At 34.4% G+C, this 27,145-nt stretch overlaps 1 protein-coding gene across 1 annotated transcript; it reads left to right on the top strand.

Moving 5' to 3' along the window:
* Nucleotides 1-2,984: 2,984 nt before the first annotated feature.
* LOC148587334 (putative disease resistance protein RGA1) lies at nucleotides 2,985-15,738 on the top strand. Its single transcript, XM_088513632.1, has 3 exons — nucleotides 2,985-6,011; nucleotides 14,088-14,181; nucleotides 15,453-15,738. The coding sequence occupies exon 1, from the start codon at nucleotides 3,131-3,133 to the stop codon at nucleotides 5,993-5,995; it is 2,865 nt and encodes a 954-aa protein (XP_088369758.1). The 5' UTR covers nucleotides 2,985-3,130; the 3' UTR covers nucleotides 5,996-6,011; nucleotides 14,088-14,181; nucleotides 15,453-15,738.
* Nucleotides 15,739-27,145: the final 11,407 nt, after the last annotated feature.

Here is a 27,145-nt window from a genome sequence, read left to right as displayed (position 1 = left end):
GACCATTTTTTATTTTTTTTTATTTTTATATGAAGCTTAGATCTCCACAACTGATGACATAATTGGCATAATTGAGTTCATCTTCTATAGTCTTTACTTTGCTTTTTATTGGTTTCTTGTTACCCTTTTGATGAAGTGCATTGACCCTTCTCTCGCTTAGAAATTGATTCTCTCAAGTTGATTAACAGGAGAGAAGGTAGTCCATTTAAGTGAAGAACGGAATGTTTGTTTTACATTTTTGTTTACAGTTTTACTCTTCACTTAAAAGGGACCGGATCCTCTTTAGTTGAAATCAACTCGCAATGATACAAATACCTCTCGCGCTTTCATATAACCTAAGAACATTCACGTTTGGCTCAGTACTTAATAGTTGTTTTAGCTAATGCTGTAGACACGGGAAAAAAAATCTGGCTAAAGAATTGGCCGGTCGCTGCAGACCTCTCCTTCCTCTTAAAAAAAAAAAAAAAAAAAAAAAACTCAACTAATGATTAAGAATAGAATACATAACATGGAGTTACTCTTTTGGAATATCTATGACGCATCAATCTTGGTCGGAAAAAAGTAATGGTACATATACTATTACTTTCGTACATTTATTTTCACACAAACCTTTAGATTCATTATTAAATTAAACTGGGTAAAAAATTATTTTAAATTTAATAATAATTTTAAAAGTGTCTGAAAATGGAGGTGAAAAAAAAATGAGTGTGGCATTATGAGTAATATTAGGAGTCTTTTTTGTGCCCTTCTAAGCGTAAGATGATTTTTAAAATTGCCATTGAACTTATGATTAAAAAATAGTGGTTAATATACTTAAGTCAACTCAAGTCCATTAGCTTAAACTTTGGTTTGTATTGAAGAATAGTGGTTAACATACCTAAGTCAACCCAAGTTCATTAGCTTAGACTTTTTGGTTTATGTCGTGTCCAAATATGAAAAATATAAAAAATCTGCATTTTCAAATTATACATAATGATGTGTTTTTTTAAAAAACGCACAATTTTTAAAAGATAAATTACAATTTTAAAGGTTAAATTACGATTTTTCTAAACGTTTAACTGTGTTTTTAAAAATCATGTTGTCAAATCACACATTTTAAAATCGTAACTTTTAAATTACACTTTTTAAAATCGCAAACTTAAACGGACAAACTCTCGAACAGCATATCTCCCAACATTGATAACACATCTAGTGCTCAAGGAATTTTGAAGTGCTCAAGGAATTTTGTGAAGCGCTCAAAGAATTTGGTGAAGGGAGACGGATGTAGATTGCACACTTGGTTGATTCCATTCTTCGTGAAACTTTTCATCATTCTGCAAGCCCATCAACTTCAAGCAACGCTGCTAACATTCAATTACAGAAGAAGCAGAATGGACTGCAATATCACTTTAGTCGCGTAGACTGTAGGCAGCGTGGAATATAGGCAAAGTTTTGCGTGTTGTCATATCAAGGGCTATAGTGTAATTCTATGGTGAGCCAGTGGCGTTAGTTGTTGTTTTTTCGTGATTTGTTTTCAAATCGGTTTCACACGTGTTTTTACAAATTCTTGTTTTTTAATTGTGGCTTTAGATTCCTTTGGTCTTTGATTTATGTGTGGCCTATGATCCTTTCCATTAAACGAGATTGAGAATTTTTATTTTTTAAATACAATCTAAAAAATGGCTTGTTGTTAAAAAGGCATACCAACGTCTCTATTTTTTTTTTTTTTTTTTTTAACATGTTCACATCAGGAGAGGAAAGGGGGTAGATAATTCAATTTAATGACATCCGCATCAAGATGCATGGTCACTTGCGATTGAACTGCTATTTGAAGACGATTAAGACGCTATTAATGTTTGGTAAATCTCACAAAATTTAGCAAAGTAAAAATTTATCCACTTAATTAACCAATGATATTTTGAGCAATTTTTAACTAAAGTCTAGTACTACATATTTCTAAGAACAGTTTTATCAGTTAATCCATGGCATTTTGTATGAAATTACATCTAATAAAATAAAGTGAGTGCAACTTTTATACTGCAATGTACTAGAATTTGTAGTCGATGTGCACCTTTTTTTGTTTATATATATATATATATATGAAGCTTGGATCTCCAAATCTGATGAGATAATTTTTATTTTTTTTTGTACCGACGAGATAATTGGCCTCTAGCCAAAATAGGCAAAAGATTATTTTAACCCATATATAGAAAAAAAAAAAATAGCAAAAAAATTTCTCAACTAATTACTTTGGCCAATTGCTACAATGCTCAATAAGCTCAACACTGCATTTAAATAAATAATTTTTTTTAAAAAAATAAACCTCATTAATATACATCAGATTACTCTCGGAATATTTCCACTAAACTATGAGACATCGATCTTGGTGTGAAGTGTGCATAGTTTGAATTCAATCCCTTTTTAGTGTTCTACGGCTAATTATGAGGCTCAGTGTAGACAACTAGCAGTAGTGTGTGATGTAGTAGTCAAAGTCAGCTTGTTGTCATATAAAGGGCTATAATGTTTTTCTAAAGGATGGGGAACATCATATGCGTTCACTTATTTTCATATAAAGACACTAGTGCACAATTTGTTTTCAATGTACAAAATCTAATACAATGAATTTGTAAATGAGAGATTTGAAGAAGGGAATTCTTAAGATTCTTGAAGATGACCAAAAAAAGAAGAAGCGGAACATAGCATGTGAAGAGAAAGAAGAGTAGTCCATCATTAACAGCTTTATCCACGTGAAGATAATTGCTTTGATGCATTTTTGTAAAAAAAAAAAAAAAAAAAATGTTTGACTTGTAAAAAGAAGAAGCCCTTGGAAGGAAGGTGTACAACTATAAGGAGAGAGAAAAAGCAAAATCAGTAAAAATCAATCCATGCGTGTGAATGAAAAAAGAAAAATGCGAATGAAAACAAGTTAATTAAAAACATTTCTGCAACATTACTAAAAAGTGTCCAACCAAGTCATAATAATTGCTCGTTCCTTCACTCATCATTTCTTCTTCTCAACACATTTCTGCAATTCTACCCTTCAACTAACTACTTCACTCATCATTTCTTCACTCTACCCTTCAACCCCTTCCATCAACAGCGCTGTGTAGTTTCACTTCTGAGCATTCATTCCTTCACTCACCATCAGGAAATGGCGGAACCACTTCTCTCCTTTGTTGCCGAGCAAATCATTAAGACTTTGGGCTCACTTGCTGTCAAACAGATCGGGCTGCTCTGGGGTGTCAAAGATGAGCTTCAAAGCCTCACCGACACCGTTTCAACAATCAAAGATGTGCTTCTGGATGCGGAGGACAAACAAGCTGCAGGAGACCGTGCTGTTAAACGTTGGCTCGGAAGGCTAGAAGATGTGATTTATGATGCAGATGACTTGCTGGATGCCGTTTCAACTGAAGCTCTAAGAAGAGAAATAATGACCCGTGATAAGAAGGCCAAAAAGGTACGCATTTTCTTTTCTGAATCAAACCAGTTTGCCTTTCGTATTAGAATGGCCCGTGAGATTAAAGCCATCCGAAAGAAGTTAGATGCCATCAACGCCGATAGGCAGAATTTCCACTTGGAGGTACTCCAGGTTGAGCCACGAGTCGGGAAAAGGGAGAGGGATAACACTCATTCTTTTGTACCTGATGAAGTAGTTATTGGGCGAGAGGATGATAAAAAGGCTGTCATACACCTTCTGCTGGACTCCAACGTTGAAGAGAATGTTTCCATCCTTCCAATTGTTGGCATCGGTGGATTGGGAAAGACTACACTCGCTCAATTCGTATTCAATGATCACCAAATCCAGAAACATTTTGAGCTCAAAATGTGGGTGTGTGTCTCTGATATCTTCGATGTTAAAAATATTGTTGCAAAAGTCTTAGAATCTGCAACCGAGGAGAAACCAGAAGACGCTGAAATGGATACATTGGTGGCTAAACTTAGAGAAAAAATCCAAGGAAAGAAATACTTCCTAGTGTTGGATGATGTGTGGAATGGTGATCATAGAAAATGGTGTCGCTTGAAAGAAGTGCTGATGGGTGGTGCGAGAGGCAGTAGAATAGTAGTGACTACCCGCCAAGAAATCGTTGCAAGGACCATCCGCCAGGAAAGCGTTGCAGGGATTATTGGGACTGTTAAATCATATCCCTTGGAATGTTTAGATGAAGATGCGTCATGGTCTTTATTTAAGCAAAAGGCTTTTGAGAGAGGACAAGAGCCAGAGAATTCAAGCATTGTCACACTTGGGAAGGAGATAGTAACAAAGTGTTTAGGCGTCCCTCTGGCCATATTGACAATCGGAAGTTTACTGGGCTCCAAAACTTCAGAAGCAGAGTGGTTTTCTTTTAAGAACAGTGATCTCTTAAAAATATCTCAAAATGAAACTGACCTCTTACCAACTCTGAAGTTGAGTTACGACCATCTTCCTTCACATTTGAAGCACTGCTTTGCTTATTGTAGTTTGTTTCCAAAGCATTACGAATTTTCTTCAGCAGAACTAATTCGGCTTTGGATAGCACAAGGGTTTGTCAAGTCTTCTGATGATCGAAGCCGATGCTTGGAAGAGGTTGGTAGGGAGTATTTTATAGATTTACTACAGAGATCATTCTTTCAAGAAGCTGAAACCTTTCTGTTTGGTGACATGTATCAATGCAAAATGCATGACCTCATGCATGATCTTGCCATATCAGTGGCAGGATCGTTGATGGCCACATTAGGTGATAAGGAGACAAACATCGATGAGAAAAATCGTCATCTATCATTGCGTGGTTACAATAAACATATTTCTTCATTGTGTGAAGCAAGTAGGATACGTTCATTTCTTTGCCTCGATAACGATGTGTATAAGTATAAGATTGATTGTGATGCAATTTTTTCAAGTTTCAAGTTCTTGCGCATGTTGGATCTGTCTAGTAGAGATCTTGATTATGTGCCAAGCTCTATCGGGGAGCTGAAGCATTTAAGGTGTCTTGATCTTTCTGGCAATAAGAATATCAAGAAGTTACCAGATTCTATAACTAGGTTGCACAATTTGCAAACATTAAGACTCTTTTATTGTGAGTCACTTAAAGAATTGCCGAGAGACATTAAAAAATTGGTCAATCTTAGGCATCTTGATATAGATAGCTGTGATGGTTTGACTTATATGCCACAGGGATTGGGGCAATTGACTAATCTTGAGAGGTTAACAAATTTTGTGGTCCACTCGGGTTCTAAATTCAAGCACTGCAGTGGTTTACGAGAATTGAATGGGCTCAATAAGCTAAGAGGAAGTTTACAGATTTCAAATCTTGGACGTGGGAAAGATGTTGCATTAGAATATGAGGCTGCAAATCTAAAGGAGATGCAATATCTTCATTCTTTGTTTTTATGCTGGAGTACTAAAGGATATGTCAATGATTGGGACGTTGTTGATGATAAAATGCAATTGGAAGGCTTCCAACCGCCCCCAAATCTGAAACATCTAGGCTTATATGATTATCCGGGTTCAAGGCTTCCGAGTTGGGTTTTTTCATTGAGAAATCTTGTGAGCTTGTGGCTAGTTGATTGTCATTCATTAAAGTCTCTCCCCCTTCAACATCTCACTTCCGTTCAAGACTTGATTCTTGAGCGTTGTCTTGACCTTGAGCTAGCCAATGATGAGGATGGGATGCAATGGCATGGCCTTACGAGCCTCCTCTCTCTTTCCTTCAGAGGACTTCCAAAATTGGTTTCTCTCCCCTCAGGACTTCAACATACTACCACTCTACAAAGGCTTAGTCTTTCGAATTGTGAAAGCTTGAAGGCTATACCAGATTGGATCCACAACTTCAAATCACTTCAATACTTAGACATTTATGAATGCTCCAGTTTGACATCACTGCCTGAAGGAATGCGTAGGCCAACGTCTTTGCAGAGCCTATCAATTTGGGGTTGTCCCATGTTATTGCGAAGATGCGAGAATGACACTGGTGAGGATTGGGAAAAGATTGTTGACTTTCCAGGGGTATACTTAGTTCTAGCACCCAGGCATCTTTGATCCTGAGCCTTGCTTGGTAAGCTTTTGTTTCCTATTATTAATTGCTACTAGTATTTAATTTTTTTGTACTCGTCTTTCTTTTTTTTATGTAAATATTAGGCTGGGTTTCTAGTGTCCGTCTCTCTCCCATTGTCCTCCACTATCTTTCGAAGTATCAAATTCCAAATCTTATAAGTATTTATACTTGCAGTTATGATTCATAACTGAGGAGGTTGAAGACCTATTGTTTTTGGAGTTAATTGTTAATTACATTGGGATTTACTTCGTTGTTTGGATGTATTTATTTTAACTATTTTTTTTTTTTTTGTTATTTAGTTAATACTTTCACCTGGTTATTGCAATTTGATGATTTACTTAATTGTTTATGCATATCGGTAATTTTTCTTGGTACTGAAACTAAGATAATGGGGCATGCATTTATTCACTACCTCTTTTTCTTGCTCTTTCGGTTTATTTGGTAGCTTGGAAATATTATGAATTCTGATCAAATTCTTCTAAATTGTTGAGATTACTCAAATTTATCAATCCGTGATCAAGTATTGTATATTTTTCATGCGATTCTTATTGCATTTGCTAAAATCATAAAAGTTTGTGCACGCTATTTAACAATCCTTGGTAGTCAAAAGTCTGTTAAGTGTCGAACAATATTGAAAATTTTAAAACGACTCCAAACGACACATATTTAAATGTCTAGATGATTCACAAATATTAAGCAGAATAAGATCTGACCTAACAATTAATAATCAACCAAATTCAGATATGTAATGAAAAACAAGAACACAGATATTTGATTACGAAGAGGAAACCATTTAGAGAACTCTCTAAATGTAAAACCTCTCCGGGGCAGCCAAACCCAGGAAATCAATCCACTATAAGAAGAATAAGGAATACAAGAAGAATTACAAAACCTTTGCAATCTACTCTTCCTTGTACACGACAAGCGACCCACTTGACTTCTACCGCAGTAGCCCTTTCCAGAACATCTGGCACAATTCTTCTATACGATTTCCTTTCACCGGAACTCCGATTGGCTTCACGTATTTAATCCCTTCTCAAATAAGCTAGAACAATATCTCTCTCTAAGCTCTCTGATTTTGCTCACCAAAATACGTACGTATAAATGTAGCAAGATCGTGTTTAAATAGAAAATAAAACAAAATAAAGCAGCAATGTCCGGACAGGGCTAATCTGGGGTCCGGTCATGGCTAGGGTTACATATGCGTAACCTAGCAATGTCCGGACCTCCAACACTTATGTTCGGACATCTCATAAAGATTGAGGCTTTCTGGAAATGGGGTCCGAACCCAGCTTCTAGTGGTCCGGACCTCTTCATCAAAATGCAGTTTCTGGAAATCAGGTCCGGACCCAGCTTCTGGCGGTCCGGACATGCCCTTCAATAGATATTTTCTGGAAATTGGGTCCGGACCTGGCTTCTGGTGGTCCGGACAGGGCCTTCTAGAATCTGCTTCCGGGACATGTTGAGGTGCTCATTTTCAACAACTTACACGCAAACCGAATGTGCCAAAACCTAAACTAACAAACTCCCCCTTTGGCCATTCGGGGACAAAAATATACATGAAAATGACACATCAAAATCAACTCCCCCTTTTTGTCTCAGAAGAACAAAGGAGGCACACAAAAACAAATGAAATTCTAGAGTTAAAAAAAAAACAAAGAAAAACAACCCATTAAACCTATAAATAAGTAGACTAAAAAAAATATTCTGGCCAAAAGAAGAACAAAACAAAACATATGAGAAGATCATTCTTGCCAAAAACTGTCCTTGATATACTTTACATCTTTCTCCAAAGTAGTTAGGTGGGTGGTTATAGCTTCGATGCTTTGGCCTTGAGTCATCAGGCGGTTGTTGATAGCTTCAATGCTTTGGCCTTAGGCTTTAAGTAAGTCAAATATTATGCAGCGCAATCTGTGTTAGCAGCCTCTCTAGAGCCCGTACATAACCAATCGGAATTTTGTTCTTGTTTTCGTCCCATACAAGCTTTCGACTTGGATTAAGAACCGCCATGATCTCCGCTTTAGTTGGTTATGGCTCAGTCTCCAAAAATGGAAGCGGCTTCTTATTTGTCAAAGGAATCCCAGTAACTTCACTTATCAACTCAGGAGTGACATTGAGAGTTTTCCCTGAGACCTTGGTCTTGAATGACGGAAAACCAACCAAGTCAATGTCTTCGATGTTGTAGTAGAATTCCCGAACTAATCGAGTTTATGCATTAACAGGAACGAACACAGAGGTCCATTGATTGGCCTGGAATATTTCATGAATGAATCGAAACGGTTCCACTTGAAGATCATTTTGCTCTACTCCACGCTCGATCACAATGTTGCGTGTCAAAGGCTTGTCTTGTAAGATTGATTTTTCTTCTCGAGCGCGCTTCCTCCTTGGTGTGGATTCCGAATTTTGATACACCATTTTCTGCATTCTCACCCCAAAGAAAGAAGTAAATGATAAAAGAATATCACAAATTACTAGAAGAAATTAGATTGAAAAAAAAAATTTATAGGAAACATGTGATTCGAAAAATGAGATAGATGTACCAGAAACAAAAAATAAATGTTGAACACAACAAAAATAATTTATTTCACAAGGAAAAGTGAAGATAGATGCAAACATATGTCATGTAGACATTCAATCAAACAGGTGATAGGCATTAAGGTATTGAATATAACATGATGAAAAGAATTCATGAAAACCGAAAATACCTTGCCTAGGAACATTCCAACCAATATCTAAAACCCAATGACAGTGAAATATAATAATGTAATTGAAAAATTGTAGCTCAATTGAAAACCGGAATCTTTGAGACATTTTATCAAACACATTGTATGCCAAAAAAACATGTAGGCATGGAAGACACATGTTAAGATTAAAAACCATTCCTAAATACATCAAAGTGCATGTAGTTTGCAACAATCATATGAGATAGAAAGAATAATCAATGTGAATCAAGGACTCAAACAATTCGGAATTGTAAAATTAAACCCAAACAGTCACAGCCGAGAAGTTTATTTGAACACAAAATTGAAAAGAAGAAGGAAAGAAAAACATACCTGTGATGATTGAATGTGGATACTGGACTATGAAATAGAGAAATCAGAGATAAAAAGAAAGAAACAAAAAAAAAACGAAACAAAAAAAATTTGTATGAAGTTAATCGGACGAGAGAGAGAGAAGTATGATATGGAACACACTGCAGGTTATATAAAATAACCAATGCCGTGTCTGGACAGGAAATTTCCTTGTCCGGACCGCATCCCAAAAAAAATAAATTCATAATAAATTTTTTTTTTTTTTTTATTGAAAAGGAAAACATAATTTTTTTTAATTATTATTATTATTATTATTATTATTATTATTATTATTATTTATTTATTTTTTTAAATTGAAAAGGAAAAGATAAATTGTATAGATAATCAATAAACCATGCATGTCCTCATGAATATCTTAACAATTTGGAGTGATCAACAAATTACACTTACATCTTAAATGTATCATATACATGACACAACCTTATTCTGTGAATGCAGTCAAGTAGGCAATAATCAGAAATCTCATGTGAATGTGTAGTGTGTGAAAACTCCTATTAAATAAGATTTTATCAGTGGAATGGAAATCTAGGCAGACATTTTGTAAATGAAAGACAAACAGTCTGATTCAAGCCACAGTAAAACCTTATAATGTTAGGATCTAGATTCCCTCATCCGATACACTCCCCCTGAGACTAATCATTTGCTTTTACCATGTCTTTTAGTAATCATCTATTTCCGCAATGATTTGATCACTGATTCTTTCTTTAGGGACATATAGAAGCAAAACTAAGTCATTTGGGCTTATTTTATGCCCTTTCCCTTTTTTTTTTTCTTTTTTTGTGGAAGAAAATGTTGGAATTTTTTAGAGCTAGGTTCAACTAACGAGTTGGTCAAGTGAATGGAACTGACACTACCTATCTTCCAAGCAAAATGTTTGCTCCAAATTCCCAAACACATAACAAAAATCTAAACTTAATGGGGGCAAAAAGTGCACAATTTCGAACATGAGAAAAACTGACTCTTACTCCTTTAACAGTCTTCAGAAAAACAAGGTATATCAGAAACATATGGAGCAATAGATGTAAATTGCAGAAATATTGACCCCACTCATATGTAAAATATTCATTTGAGCACAAAACATGAGAAACTGAGTATCCAACACTTAAAACAATCTAAAAGAATAAAAAAATAATCAAAGAAAATAAAAACAAAGCAAACAAAAATTAAAAAAGAAACAAAAATGTCCTAGAACAGCTATAAACAAATATCAATATGCTCAATTTCTAGGCATGGTCTATGTGTCCACCTAATCTAGGTGAGTCCATTACCACTCCTCCTCAATGGGTGAATGGTATTAATCTTCTTGACCCAAACTTTATTCACATCAGGGACAACTGTGTGACTCTTATCCAAGACATCTAACCGTGTTACTACGTCTCTCATCATGTTGAATAATTTCTCATAACTATTTCTAGAATGGAAATATTTTCTTTTAGGCCCATGACTGTTAAGCTGAAAACACTTAGGACGAATATGTCCAAACTTACCACAGTTATAACACGTAGGAATAAACCTTTGAGAAGGTTGGTTTCTTAACATGTGCATACTTCTCGACTTAGAACTAGACATATAGGAATCAGTTAGAGTTCCCTTACCTTTTCCACCTTTGGAAATTTGAGGAGAAATTACCTTCTTTTCAGCCAAGTTATCTTCTTTGTTTACTGGTTTCACAAAAATCATATCTGAAGAAGAAGCAACATTAGTAGATAAAATAGCAGATTTATCAAAACCCAATCCAGTTCTATCAAACGAATGTTTCTGATTATGTAACATTTGATTTAGCTTTTCACTAGAGAATTTTGTTAAATGATTCTTTGATTCATTCAGTTCATTCTCTAAGGATTTCACTTTGGCAATTAGCATTTGATTTTCAGACATCAAAGTATTATGAGTAGCAAGAGAATCAGTTAAGGTGACAGAAAGTTGATCATTTTCAAGATTAACCTCATTGAGTTTCTTCAATTGCTGCTTATTCAGCTTTTTCAGTTTAGTGTATTCCACAAAGAGATTATTATAAGCATTTTGCAAATCATCTTCTTCTTTCGAATCATTATCGGACACACTTTGTTTGTCTTGAGAATTACACTCACTATTCTCATGCTCACTCTCATAACTAACTCCAAATGCTAAGTAATTAACTCCCTGTTCAGCATCATCCTTATCTGACTCATCACTTTGAGTCACATTAAATGCCTTGCCATTTTACTTTCTCAAGTTAGCACAGTCAACACGAATGTGCCCATGTCCTCCACATTCGTGACACTTGATACCTCTAGGTGACTTTCCTTTCTCAACATTCTCATTTCTAGATTTCTCAGAAAATTGTGAATTGCTATTTCTAAAATTTCCTTTCTTGGCTCTAAAAAATTTCCTAAACTTCTTAGCAAACATAGCAATTTCTTCCTCATTTCCAGAATCCTCATCAGATGAACCACAAGAGTCAACCTTAACATTTTTTGCCTTAAGAGCAATATTTTTGGTGTTTTTGTGTTTAGGAAGAATTAGCTCAAAGGTCTGAAGGGAACCTACAAGTTCTTCTACTCTCATAGTATCTAAGTCCTTGTTCTGTTGTATAGCAGCAATTTGTGGAATAAACCTCTCAGGCAAAGATCTTAAGATTTTTTTCACCACTTTAGCATCATCCATTTTCTTTCCCAAATTAATGGTAGAGTTTCTAATGGCACTAAGCTTTGAATAAAATTCATCAAAAGATTCATCTTCCTGCATTCTAATCTCCTCAAACTGAGAAACCAACATTTGAATTTTTTAAGTTCTAACAACCTTAGTTCCTTCATGTGTGATTTCTAAAGTTTCCCAGGCTTCTTTAGCTATTTCACATCTAGAAATTCTAGAAAATTCCTCATTTGAAACAGAGATGTAAATAGCATTTATAGCTTTGTCATTCGCAGTAGCATTATTCTTTTCCTCTGTTGTCCATTCAGCTATTGCTTTTTCTGGACGTGTCCATCCAGATTCGACAATATGCCAAACATTAATGGATTTAAAATATGCTCTCATATGAATTTTCCAAAGCGTATAATTTGTTCCGTCAAAGACGGGAAGAGAATTAGGAGCAACAGTATGAGACATTTGATATGGAGTCTCGGATCACACTCAGGAAATAAATCCTTCAGAGTGAACCCGTTCTGATACCAATTGAAAATTTTAAAACGACTCCAAACGACACCTATTTAAATGTCTAGGTGATTCACAAATATTAAGCAGAATAAGATCTGACCTAACAATTAATAATCAACCAAATTCAGATATGTAATGAAAAACAAAAACACAGATATTTGATTACGAAGAGGAAACCATTTAGAGAACTCTCTAAATGTAAAACCTCTCCGGGGCAGCCAAACCCAGGAAATCAATCCACTATAAGAAGAATAAGGAATACAAGAAGAATTACAAAACCTTTGCAATCTACTCTTCCTTATACACGACAAGCGACTCACTTGACTTCTACCGCAGTAGCCCTTTCCAGAACATCTGGCACAATTCTTCTATACGATTTCCTTTCACCGGAACTCTGATTGGCTTCACGTATTTAATCCCTTCTCAAATAAGCTAGAACAATATCTCTCTCTAAGCTCTCTGATTTTGCTCACCAAAATACGTACGTATAAATGTAGCAAAATCGTGTTTAAATAGAAAATAAAACAAAATAAAGCAGCCATGTCCGGACAGGGCTAATCTGGGGTCCGGACATGGCTAGGGTAACATATGCGTAACCTAGCGATGTCCGGACCTCCAACACTTGTGTCTGGACATCTCATAAAGATTGAGGCTTTCTGGAAATGGGGTCCGGACCCAGCTTCTGGTGGTTCGGACCTCTTCATCAAAATGCAGTTTCTGGAAATCAAGTCCAGACCCAGCTTCTGGCGGTCCGGACATGCCCTTCAATAGATATTTTCTGGAAATTGGGTCCGGACCTGGCTTCTAGTGGTCCGGACAGGGCCTTCTAGAATCTGCTTCTGGGACATGTTGAGGTGTTCATTTTCAACAACTTACATGCAAACCGAATGTGCCAAAACCTAAACTAACAAATATTTTTTGTGTTCAACTTTAAGGGAGCGGGAGGTGAAACCTACAAAATGAAATGTTAGTACCTCGGTCAAGGACATTGTAAGAGCTTCTCAGGTTTACATGCTATAGTCTATTTTTGGAAAGTAGCCAATCTTTTCCATTTGCCCTGAATAATCTTTAATCCCAAAGAAACAGAGAGCAAAGAATAGTCATAGATAGTATTGTCAGCAAAAGGTAGGTTTTGCACACTGTTAAGTTTTGCACACTATAATTTTGCACACTGTTAAGTTGAAAAAGGTAGGTTTCATGCATTTATGGGCTTGATATTGTCAAATTAAAAGTAGTGGGAGTTTCTTATTTATGGATCAAATTTTCTGATTTTCTGAATGTTTCTGAATCAAGTTTCAAAAATCTTGTTTCTACTTTGAAATATTATAAAATTCCAATCAAGTATATACTTACCAAAAGGATTTATCGGTTTAAGAATGTATGGGTTGCCCTGAACCATTATTAGCTAATAGAAGCGTAACGTCTGTGATTAAATGGTTTGGTTACTTTTTATGGTTCTTGAGGAGTCAAGAAGCATTCCTATATCTAGGCCACAAAAGATAGTCAGGAAGCATTGCCCTCAAATGCGACATTGATTAAAAATGAGAATACTGAATGCATAGCATTTGAATTTTTCTTTTCAGAAATTTTAGAATATGAGTTACCTTTTATTCACTGAAAGGGAAAAGAGAAAGTGTACAAGGAAATTTTCACTCATTTACGGGATATAGTCCTCTTTTGATTGGATTGGGTCAGCATGCCTATCGCCTTGTTCATTTTGTGATTGATGTGCCGGTGAAAAGACTGAAGGATATGATTAAAATAAAAAATTAGCGGGCATGATATGATAATTATTGACTTGAATAAAATGTCTCCTACCATCTGTAATGTTTGTCATAATTTGTAGGGATCTCATGAATGAAGGGAGGAACATGCAGTGAAGGTCTAGGAGAAGGAACGAGAAAAGTGTTTCCATGGAAGATGTTACATACATATCTACTGTGAGTATTCTTTCCCCTGTTTATGTCATAAGAGAAGGAAATAGAAAATCAGCACTTGTATCTACGATTGTGGGCTTTCTCTGAACCTTATTCATGATGTAAACCTTACTGGCAATCTTTTGTTTTTGGAGAGCCTGATCATTGTATGAGTGTATGCTTGCTATAACTCTTTGACTGTTTATATTCATCTCTGTATGATTAAAAGTGAATATCAAGATATTTGCTCCTAGTTGAATTTTACCTTACATAAAATGAACAGAAAATGGCTACTTGCAGCTCGAATCTCAACTACTAAATCTTACTCTCGAAAAAGAGAAGTTCCATAGGATGGCAAAATGATTCATGATATTACAAAATTGAATAGGGGAGAATACTCATATCATTTAGAAAAGAGGATTCTCTAAGTTGCGTTTCCAAAAATAGATAGTAAAAACTTTACTGCCAGCAGGGCCAGCCCAAAATCAAGCAAAAGGCAGGCCTGTAGGGGGCCTCTTGATCATCTACATAAATTAAAAATTGCATCATTCATGTCTACATGATTGTTGGAGATATTGTATGAGGGCTAAGCGTCAATCGGTAATGTCGGTTTCGGTAGAAAAATTGTATTTTCGCCTTTCGAACAGACAATGCTGGTAAAGTCGGTTATTTCACCGACTTATACCGCCAAATTTTATTTTATTTCGCATTTCGAACCGAATGGCGGTTGGTAAAGTCGGTGTCGGTCGGAAGTCGGGAAAGTCGGTTTCGGTAATGTCGGTATGTGGAAAAGTGGCAAATTTGTCGATAAAGTCGGTTTGGTTAAAAAACCTCTTCCGCCTACCGAACCGAAAAATTCGGAATAAAAAAATCATGCCACCTACCATCCTCCATCTAGTCGGTAACGGTCGGTGTCAGTCGAAAGTCGGTCGGAAGTCGGTTAGTCGGTAATTTGCTTAGCCCTATATTGTATTACTTATTAGTATAAGAAATGACAAAATTGAGTGTATCATTACTATTCTATCATTACTGCTGTTTCCTGTTTGTTTAGTTTGTTGCTTGTAGGAATTTTTTCTTTTTAGCTATAATCTATATTTTCTTTATCAATTTCCTTTTGCAACATCTGAGCTCAAAATTTAAAAGTTGATAGCTATATTTAATTCAATTCCTATGCAGGTGAATGGTAGACGCATGATAAGTTATCTGTTGCCATTGATTTTTTCCTCCATAAGTGCCATGATGTTTATTAAATTTATGGCTTTTATTAATTTATCTATTTTTCTTGGTTCAACCAGTTGAAATATGTGAAATGATTGGGATGATTGGCACAACACGTATACTCAAGTCGAAAGCAATGGTGTTGAAGTCATGGATCCTGTTAATCTTGTATTTTAAATCTTTTGTTAATTGTGTCTGTTTTGTGATTAGTTTTGTGACTGTTTTGAAAACAAAAGATTGTGACCAACATTGAAGGCCATCACACTATGTTGAAGTCATTTGGATCCTGTGGGTGTTGTATCTTACTTTATGAATTATGGTTCAATTAATCAGGTAGTAATAATATCTTTATGAATTATGACATGTTATAACCTGGTGATAATATCAATATTGCAACTGGTATAAGTGAAAAGAGAATTGCTATTTGTTCTTCTCCTGTCCTTTTTTTTTTTTCATACATCTTTTTAAAAAATCAGTCATTGGATCTGTAGGACTCATTTCTTCACCAATATGGATTTTACAAATCCAATGGCTGGTTGTTAAAAAAGTTACATGAAAAAAAAAAAAGTGGGGGGGGGGGGGGGGGGGGGGGGGTTGGTGGGAAGGATAAAAAACAGTTCCCTTAGTGAAAAAATGTTTCTGGTTGAACAACATACATCTAAGAATGAAGCTGTGGAGCATGAATTATTGGGCCACCCAATTACAAGTTATATTAGATGGACTCAACTTTTCTCATTTTAACCAATTGTATAATAATTGTAATTTAGCTTGAGAACAAGTAAAAGAAAAGATACTACTTTCCCTTGTAAGGATACATTTCTGTAATGGTGAGAAAACTTGAACACAGGTTTTCTTAAGCTACACTTCCTGCACAAGAGAAGGATAAAGAAAATTTCCATTAGTCGCAGGGTTAGTAAACGGGGTTTAGAGTTAAAATTGGCGAGTTTCACAACCCAGTAAGAAAATATAAGACATAAGGCAAATCTCATGATAAAATGTGTATCACAAGTAATATAAGAGATAAGGCAAATCTCATCATAAAACATTAGCTTGAAGAAAATGTGTATCACAAGTAATCATGAAACAATTTGTAGGGATAATAATCAAATTATAAAGCAAGAGCACTATGGATAATTATTTAAGACTACCTTCCATTTTTTTTTTCCCATCATAATTGATGAGGTGCCTTTTCAGCACAATTCATCATTGGACCACCCAATTACGAAATATAGAGAAGTTATAAACCCTTTTACACCCTCCAGGTTCTTTTCTTGGGTACGTCAATGGTTCTCCTAAATCTTGAATATACTATAAATGGTCAGACGAAATGTTATTGGGGTTACTCTTGAGAAAAGAGTTTTTCTTTAGTGTGCCTCTAAAATAAAGATAGTGAGTGAGATTTCTTCTAACTCTTTAATTGTCAATGACTCAATATGCAAAAGTTTTACATAAGTGTGTGGAATGATGATTTTGCAAGAATTAAGTTGGCTTTGCAATTGCCTAGGAGATTACTAATGAATCCGTTGCAATAGACCCATTAATAGTTGAGTTCTAAGCAGAAAAGGTACGATTCTTTGAGGTGTAAGAGTCTTTTTGGCAATAGACCCATTAATAGTTGTATGAAATGTCATTCATACGAAGTTTATATAATTTTTAGTTGGGACTTTGGTTGCTTTAAATTGAATCCAAACAGTCTTTATTTGATTTTTCCTCCCACCTTACATATTGTGTATTGCTTTCACTGGAAAATATAGAGATATATTTACAGAAGAAGACCAATTAGGCTAATATAGTTGATAGCTATATTACTTTCAATTCCTATGCACAGGTGAATACTAGATGCATGATATGTTACCTGCTGCCATATCACACGAGGCTTTTCTTCCTTTTACTACTTTTTCCTCACCTTCATCTTCTTCCCCTCCTCTATTTCTTCATCTCTCTTTCTTTAGAATTTTATTCCTCACGCCGCATATGGCCGGATCATAGGCTTGCATTTACTCATATTCTTCTCCTTTATCTTCTCTTATCCTCTGTTCTCTATCTCTTTCTTTAATAATTTATTTCTCACGCCACATATGGCCGAATCATGGGCTTGCTGACAGTTTGCTCAAAGGGATTTTCATTGATGCAATTCTATGATATATTATAGAATATTTTCTATAATTATTCTTTGGGAAAATTACAGTTTACCCCCCTAAAGTTGATAGCGTTTTTCAATTCGAACATCAAAGTTTCAATTTTTGCAATCCACCCCCTCAAAGTTCCAAATTTTTGCAATTTGACCAATTGTATCCAAAACTTATCATATTGCCCCTAATTTTTATTTTTTTATTTTTTATAAAAAAAATTTAAAAGAATTCGGGATGGCTGTAGCCACCACTTTGGCCATCTTGCCATTTTTGCAGCCCCAAATTTATTTATTTCTTTTCATAAAAAAAATAAAAATTATGGGCAATATGGAAATTTTTGGATAATATTGGTCAAATTGAAAAAAAAATTGAAACTTTGTGGGGGTGGATTGCAAAAATTGAAACTTTGTTGTTCGAATTGAAAAAAGCTGTCAACTTTGAGGGGGTAAACTGTAATTTTTCCTTATTCTTTTTGTTTTTTTGAATGCAAACTTAATAATTAAAATTTTCTATTCAAGCTTTTCTAAAATATCATTTTTAATTGATATTATGGCTAATTCACTTTTCTTTTTTTCTTTTTTCTTTTTTAAAAAAATGATGTTGTCAATCTTAAGTAGAGTTTTTCAATTTTAATTTTGAAAAACTTCTTTCTCCAAAAAGCAACTATATATAACAAGTGTTGTTAACATTTGCAAGCTGTGTCGAAGTACTACTATTTATCATTTTTGGAATGGCATTAGGCTAAATGATTTGGATGTAAAAATCTATATAAATTCGGGGTATTACCCTTTATATCCTGTATTTTTCTGATTTTTTTTTTAATAAAGGTATTTTTGTCATTCTTAATACAAAGTGGTACGTTGTAATTTTTTGGTAGTTTTGGGAAGGAGTAAGGGATATAATATTATTTTAATTAAAAGTCTGGGAGAGGGAAAACATTACAAATTGTTAAATAGTTTGAATGAGATATATGTACTTTTTTTCCTAAATTATAAATAATTAATTAAAAAATCAGGCGGAGATAACTAAACTCCAACCTCCCCTCTTCTTATGCATTTGACACTACAATGTTATTTTAATCTTTCATAAATAACACAAATTTAATTTATCTGTCACAAGTAGTTATAAAAATGACATAATGTCAAGAAGGAATACTTTACCAATTGACACCAATGAAGTTTTGTTAAACTTTGGAGTCGGGCCAAATTCAGTGCCTTAGGGGCATATTTTATTTTTCTGGGTTTTCTTTGTGTCTTTTTTAAGAATTATTTTAAGCGATTTTGAAAATCTGTAAACATGTGTTTACTGTTTTAGAAGAAATTCAACAACGTTACAAATCCAACAAAAACACACACATATAAAAACCGCTATATGTATATATCTACATATGCAGATAACAGATAGCGGTTACCAACTGCCTACATGTATAACCCTAGTTTAAATCTCATCATTTTGAATTTTCTTTTAGAATTTTATTAAACACAAAATAAGGTGAAGGTGTCGATTAGAGCCCAAAGTGATGTGACAGATCATTTTGAAAACCGATTTGCAACCCCATCTCTTAAGTTGTAACATTATTCAGCTAAGTTTGTAGGTTAGCCCATCATGGTAATGGGCTTAAATGTCAAGGCTCTATTAATTGGGTCCAAAATAGCTTAATAGATCAGAGGTCCATAAATGAGATAATTAATTTTATTTTGAAAGACATTTAGGGTTTACGTGCGTTTGACATTTTGATTTCATAGATAAAAAATGTGATTTTAAGCCAAACGTAGAAAATATATCATTTAAAATTGTGTTTTTAAAAAATTACAATGTGAAAACGTAGGAAATTTGCGTTTTTTTTAAAACGCAAACTGTGATTTTAAAAGTCAAACTGCAATTTTCCAAATGATTAACTGTGTTTTTAAAAATCACATTTTCAAATTACACATTTTAAAATCACTATTGTTAAATCTCACTTTTTAAAATCATAAATTCAAACGAACTCTTATCGTCTAAATGGAGTGGTACATTAGGAGATGTGTTTGAATCTCATTAAGGTTAAAATTTCCCTTTGTAATTTTATTGAAAGATATTATTAAGGAAATAAAATTTACAAAAATTAAAACATAGCCGGATCTTTCACTACTCTGTATCTTTTCTCTTTTTTGACTGATTTTCTGAAGACTTTTGTCTTCTCTGCTATCTATCTTCTCCACTACCTCCCATGGATGCAACCCACTCTGACCTCCAAGATCTGATCACCAGACGGAAGCTTTATCTTAATCCTCAAATGGTTAGAGCAACCCCCACCAAAGCTTTACCTGTCAAATACTTGTTTACCATACCCAAACACCTTTATCTTGACTGTATTATGAATCAAGAACCTTACAATGTCCTTAGAATATCAGAGGAAACGTATAGTTAAAACAAACACGCAAAAATTAAGGTAGTTTTATAAAGAGTAATAATCCTATAAATTATATTTTTATTTCATCATTATTTTATAATGTTGGCATGATAATTCTAACCAACTCTTGGATCGAGAGTAGCGCTAGTAGAGAAAGACTTTTATCCCGACTGCTTCCGTGGTTGGTCACCCACTATATTTTTTAGTGGTTTTTTTTTTTTATTTATTTTTTTTAAAAAAAAATTTTCTAATATGAGTTTAAAAAAAATGTGGGGTTTGTAGTAATTTTGATTTAATTCCAGTAAGAACATATGTGTTATTGCCAAACTAAATAATAGGAATAACTATTTCATTCCACTCTTCTCTATTCCCACTAATAATTATTCATTTTCTTATAGAATATCCGATCGGCAAACCAAACAAAGCCTTAGTATTTCCTTAAGTAAATAGTAATACAGCATCCACATAATTATAGATACTTGCCTTGTATCTTCATGGGGTATAGCAATTATCACGGGGGCTACAAATATTATTTCCCACCTATAAGAATAACTTATGTTTCATAATCAGATAAATTTTACTTACAAAATTCTGGAGGCTTCTCGATTTTTCATGAGTTGATGGATACCAATAATTCAAGCAATTCCCATAATGAAGCTGATTTTTTTTTTCCCATCTTATACTGAATTTCATAAAGGACTTGCACTTTATTTTTAGGAAAAATATATTTTAACTCTTTGAACTATCACCACATATTCATTTACATCTCCAAACTTTCAAAGTGACATTAGGGCTCCCATAGAACCATTGCCTAACAAATTAAGCACTTTTACATTTTTTTTCTCCCTAAAATACCCCTAAATCATTATTATTTTTTTTTAAAAAATGGTTAATATGAAAAGGGCCACCCCTTTTTTTAACCTTAAGTTTTTTTAATAAATTTAGCTTTTTTAAACGGTTATTTTTAAATAACTTTAATGGTATGTGGGAGAGAAAAATACAAAAGTGTTAAATTTGAGGATTTTGCTTAAATGTTGTAAAAAAAAAAAAAAAAAAAAAAAAAAAAAAAAGCTATAGTATACGTGTTGTAATTTTCTCAATAGTCCAGGTTTAATTTCTTCTTTTTTTTTTTTTTTTCTCACGGAACACTTGGAAGGAAAACTTGAAATTAAATCTGGATCATTGAAACTACAACACATATGTTGTAGTTTTTTTTTTTAACGGTACTTAAGCTAAATCCCTAATTTGACACACGGTATTAATACTATAAGACGCCCTAATGTCACTTTTTAAAGTTTAAAAGCTTAAAAAAAATATGTGATAATAGTTTAGGTGGTTAAAGTATAATTTTTTCCTTATGTTTTTTTTTTTCTACACCTTTCCTAAGTTTTGGGAGGATAAAGAGTATGAAAATTGCATCAAGGTCTCCATTATATATTTCCCTGTAGCCTTTTTTCCCTTATTCAATTAAAAAAAAAAAAAAAAAAAAAAAGCTCTCCATTATATATAAACTCGCTATTGTGGCTGCTTCCATAGTCATTGCAGGTGCAATTGGAGTCTGTATTCCAATACTAGGAAAGACAACTTGGCGCATGCGCTTTTGAAAGCTTGACGTCGATTGGCCATGAATTAAAATGAATCCCGTGAATTAAAATGCCCTTCTCAACATGCAAAGCCCATATACAAACTTCAATTGCAAGCATAACGACTATGGAAAATTGTAGCAAGTTTATATATATATTCCAAGCAAAACTTTGCTGAGTCTATTGACAAGTTTTTTTTTTTTTTTTTTTTTTTGTGATTTTTAATGATTTTGGTGAGTATTGTTTACTCACAAAATAAAACTCGCTAATTTGCTTGAGTCTATAAAAAAGTATTTTGTTTTATTACTTTTAATGATTTGACCGATCAAAATAGATTCTCCTTTTAATGATTCAAGTAGTTTTTTTACAAAGAACCACTAGCCTGGGAGATAAAATCATTAAAACTTTTTTTTAGACGGTTGGAGTGAGAGGCCAATTGTAGCTATCTTACCAGGGCTTGACCATAATAACACCAACTCGCGGGGTGCCGCTTAAGAGGAGTTTCCGCAAACGCACTCTCATGACCACTATCAAAAAAAAAAAAAAAACTAGTTTTATTGACGATTTGGAAGAAACCGACACTATAAGGTGTTGGTTTCTGTTCAACCGACATCAAATTAAAAATGGTGTCAGTTGAACAGTAACTGACACTAATAATAGTGTTGGTTTACTGTTCAACCGATTGACACCAATTTCAAATTTTGAATTTTGAATACCAATTCAACCCTCCTTTCTAATTTAAATATTTTTTTGGGTTTAAAAGTTTAACACACTATAATCCCATTTCACGTTTCTTCCTTTTTTTCTTTTTTCTTTTTTTCATCTTCTTTTATTTTTCTGACTGGATCTACTGATCACCTTTTTTTTTCCTTCATTTTTCTGTAGGCGATTGTTCATTTGGTGGTTCCTCAACATTTTTCCCAAGCCAAGACAATTAAGAGGATACTGGATGTTTGTGAATCTAAGCCCGTTCGAGAAATGAAGTTTTGTGCTACTTTCTTGGAATCCATGGTTGATTTTGTGCGTGCCATATTTGGATTGCAAGCCGCAAGAGCCAAAATCACACGAAGAAGAAGCCCAACAGAGAGATCGATGCCGGCGTAAACAGAGAGAGGTCGAGAAAAGAGAGGGAGAAGAAGAAGAAGAAGTCCAACATACAGAGAGATCGATGCCGACGTCAACAAAGAGAGATCGAGAAAAGAGAGGGAGAAGAAGAAGAAGGAGGAGATTTGGATCTGATCGACATTAAAATGAAAATAAAAATAAAATGTAAAAAATGAAAAATGAAATCAATAAATAAGTGGAAAATATATGTGGGTATATATATATATATATATTTTGGAATCTAATAAATTAGTGTCGGTTTTGCCTAAACCGACACCTTTTCCCATTTTCCTACCCATGTTTAACTACTCTTTGGAACCGTCACTACAAAGACAAACCGACACCTTTCAAAAGGTGTCGGTTTGGACAAACCATCACTAATTAGTGTCAGTTTTGCCTAAACCGACAACTTTTTCCCATTTCCCTACCCTTGTTTAGCTACTCTTTGGAATCGTCACTACAAAACCGCCACTAGTTTTATAGCGACGGTTTTTAGCCCTAAACCATCATAAAAAAACATTACTAAACCTCTATTTTTTTGTAGTAGATTGATCGAGCCATAGCTTAACACCCGCCTCACTATGGCATCAATAGAACTCAATGTGACGTTTTATAAAGTTTTTAAAAATTTACGGGTAAAAGTTTTTAAAAGTATTATATATATAATTCTAAAAATGACGTTATATATAGTAGAGTATTATCAAATTATCGTATTGGATTTTATTTTTTTTTTAAATTCTATTTAAAAAGCAGTTACCGACTAACAGAAGTAGTTTTGTATTAATTATCATTTTACCACATAGAGGTAAATATAATTATCCCTTCTTATCGCAAGGAAAATTACCTCACAAAATGACTTCCATAAACAATATATGCATTTGGAAGGCATTGTATATGCACAAAATCAAGATTCAAAAGACACCATTTAAGGAGTCCATCTGGTTTACTGCAGTACCTTTCTTGCAACAACCTCTTAATTGTGGTTGTTGCCTTCACCGGTTGCGACTCTTTATTTAGCCATTTTGTCATTAATTACCGCCTTGTGCAGCCCTTAAAAATACCAGACTTATTTATGATCCTTCTGGGACCATGAATAACACCATTGCTAGTCTATTACTGTTATTTTCACTGTACTATATTTTTTATTTGAACTTTGTTGTTGGGTTGCCCACACTTTTATTGTTGTATGATGCATAACCCGCTTCCGGCTTCCCCTTATTTGAATTAAAAATAATAATAAATAATAAATAAATAAGTGTCCAACTAAGACCCTTTATGTCAAGAAAATTGGTACCAGATACGTCTTCAAACATAAATTTCCTAGAAACTAAAAATGTCGGAGACGTAGAAGAGTAACTTTCAAAAATGTAGCGCACTGCATTCTTGATTCTTCACATATCATGAGAAATAGTTAGTCTCTATTCTTGCTCTTTCCCTCAACCCCACTTAATCAATTTGCAACAGAGAACCTTTGTTCATCACTCTCCTCCAATTCCACACTACTGTCATCTCAAACAACCGCTCTCATCAGATCTTTGCCCACCCCTACACGACGTTGTGTGAGTTGCACTATCTGAAAAACTCTAAACAGATAAATATCACAATTTTATGCGGAATTAACGGATATTTATCAAAGCAAACAATCACCAAAATATGAACAATCACACACAAAGATTTTGGTGACGAAGAGGAAACCTTTTAGAGACCGATCTAAAAGTAAAACCTCTCCGGGGCAGCCAAACCCAGGAAATCACTATCAAAAGATTATCCAGAGATTACAGACACTAGGAACACTTACAACCCTTTGCAAGACCTTGGCTCTGTAAGATCGACAAGCCTACAACTCGTCTCCGCGCTCACAATCTTCTTCAACGTGATTCTCCTTTACCGGACCCTTCCGATAGACTTCTCAACCGTAGATTTATCAAAGGAATAATTAAAACTCTAAGAGATTCACTTTAACGCTCACCACATATGATCTCTCTTAGCACAGCCTCCGACGAACTCTTTGGGGGTGAAAATTCGTACTTCTCTCTTCTATAATGATGTATATATATCCCCGACAAAACCCTAGACCTAACCCACTTAAAATCATGTTTTTGGGCCTAAAACTTACGGGGTGTCCGGACATGTTAATGGGCTGTCCGGACACAGCTTTGCGGAGCAAAATTTGAGTTTCTGGAAATGAGGTCCGGACCCGGGGAAGGCATGTCCGGACATGGGTGAAACAGCATTCTGGAAATGCTGTCCAGTCTTGATCAACAGCCCCGATCGATGGGCGTTTGTGGTCCGATTGAGCTGAAATTTTGCAGGGACGTTCATAACACATGAATCTACATTATGAACGGTGGAGATTGGATTCTGAGCATTCTATATCAGTGTTTGAGCTCGTGAACAGTAGCCTCTGCATTTTGGAACTGAATTAAGCCAACACAAGAACTAACAAACTCCCCCTTTGGCAATTCAGTGACAAAACCAAAATGTCGAGCCAATCCCATCATCTCCCCATATTTACTCCCCCTTTTTGTCACAGAATGACAAAAGGTCTTCATATTTCCTGAAACACTTCACAAAATACATCAAGGCATATGTGGAACAAGAAGACATAAATAAAACTCATGATAAAAAAATGACGTAGCATGCGTGATTATAAAGAAACATCAGCAAAACTCCCCCTCAATGTATGACTCAATTAACAACAGGAAACTGGAAATGCAAAACATGTTTCTCCCCCTTAAAAGTTAAAAGAACACACATGATAACACATCAATGACTCATGTATTGTACAATGAATATCCAAACATGCTCCAAATATGCAAAATATACATGAGACTAGAAATGGCTAGAAACTCATATTGCTTAACCCAAGCCAAGAAAATGTTCCATTCAACCTATGTTTGTGTGGTGTGTGGGTAAGCCATCCAAAGAGAAAAATTTTCAATTTATAAAATGAGGAGAAAGTTTCACCACCATGAGGTTTTGACAAGTATATCAAATCAAAAGTGAAACCTTATCATACTAGGGTCTAGCCACTCTCATCCTATACAATTCTCTTTGTAAAATATTTTGCACAAGTTTGACACAGTGAAATAAATTCCTTTTGGAATATGATATTTTGATTTTATTTGTTTCACTATTTTGTTTATTTTTCTCTTTGAGAAAGTGTCCTTAAACTTTTGGAGCTTATCACAACAGAGAAAGCAGGAATTTTTAAGCCCTAGGTTCAACTAGCATATGGTCAATTTGAAAAATATGACTAGTCAAAAACCTCATATGGCTACCTAACAGACCTCACAAATAAAGTAAAACAAAACTTCAATTTAAGCTTAACTGTGCACAAGAGATAAAGCATAGGCAAAAAGTACCACATAAGCTCAGGCTTTAGGTAACCACAAAAACAAGTCTATTGACACAAATTTTCATCTCATGCATATTAAGAACATTCCAAGACGTAAGGAATTAAATTCATAAAAAGCAACATGAGAAATTAATGAACTATCTAGGTGCATAAGACAAAATAAAGAAAAGAAAAAAAACAACCAAAGTAAAATATTTTTGTCTTTTTGAAATTTTTCACAAAAGAAAAACAAATGCAAAACAAATAAAAATGCAATGCAAAACAAAGCAACATGCTTGAATTGAGATTACATTTGGCAAGACATGAATGTCCTTTAGCATTAAACTTTCATCACATCTTATAGGTCCCACTACAAAATAATGATTTGGTTTAATAACTACTTCTAGGTCTTCACAAGACATTACACATTCCTAAACATTTGATTAGCAAGGAGACAAAAATCTTGGTGGTCCGCACACAACATCTCATCTATAAACTTTTCAAAGATCATGATATATGAATTTCTTGAAAAATCCTTTATGAATATGCCTCAAAACATGAATCTCAAAACAATCATGTATATACTCTTCATACAGAAAGTGTAACAACAAAAACAATGCAGTGCATAAACAATAAAGCAAAAACAAAAAAAATGCAATGAAAAAAAAAACAACATGCTCTAGGATATTATAAAATAAGCAAAACAATCAATCCTAGGCATGTTATTGACTCACCTAATTTTAGGTGAGATCACTACCACTCCCCCTCAATGGGTGAATGATATCATCCTTCCTAACCCACACTTGAGAAATCTTAGGTCTAGACTTATGACTTTGCTCAAACTTATCTAGCCTAGATAGCACTTCTCTCATCATTATGACCAAACCCTCACTTTCTTTCCTAGAATAGGAATTTTCACTTTTATGCTTATGGGATTTCAAATCAAAACACTTTGGTCGAATATGACCAACCTTTCCACAATGATGACAAGTGGGCACAAACCTTTTAGAAGATAATTTTCTATGAGGATGCATGACTCTAAGCTTAGGGTAAGATGCATGATGCTTAACATAAATTTTCTTACCTTTCTTACCATGGAGAGTCGGAGCAGCTGCATGATTTTCTTTCTTTGGAGCAGCTTTGAATTTCCAACAGTTTGGTCTAATGTGACCAACAATCCCACAATGATGGCATGTAGGAAAAAGCTTACCTTGAGTTTGTT

The sequence above is a fragment of the Corylus avellana genome, chromosome 2 (genome assembly GCF_965113065.1).
Source record: "Corylus avellana chromosome 2, dhCorAvel1.hap1.2, whole genome shotgun sequence".
NCBI classification, from domain to species: domain Eukaryota; kingdom Viridiplantae; phylum Streptophyta; class Magnoliopsida; order Fagales; family Betulaceae; genus Corylus; species Corylus avellana.
Note: the sequence above shows the minus strand (reverse complement) of the source record. Positions and strands in the feature narration are given on the sequence as shown.

Bases quoted from the DNA above. Each gene is read 5' to 3' on its own strand.
- LOC148587334 (XM_088513632.1), top strand. From the start codon at position 3,131: ATGGCGGAACCACTTCTCTCCTTTGTTGCCGAGCAAATCATTAAGACT.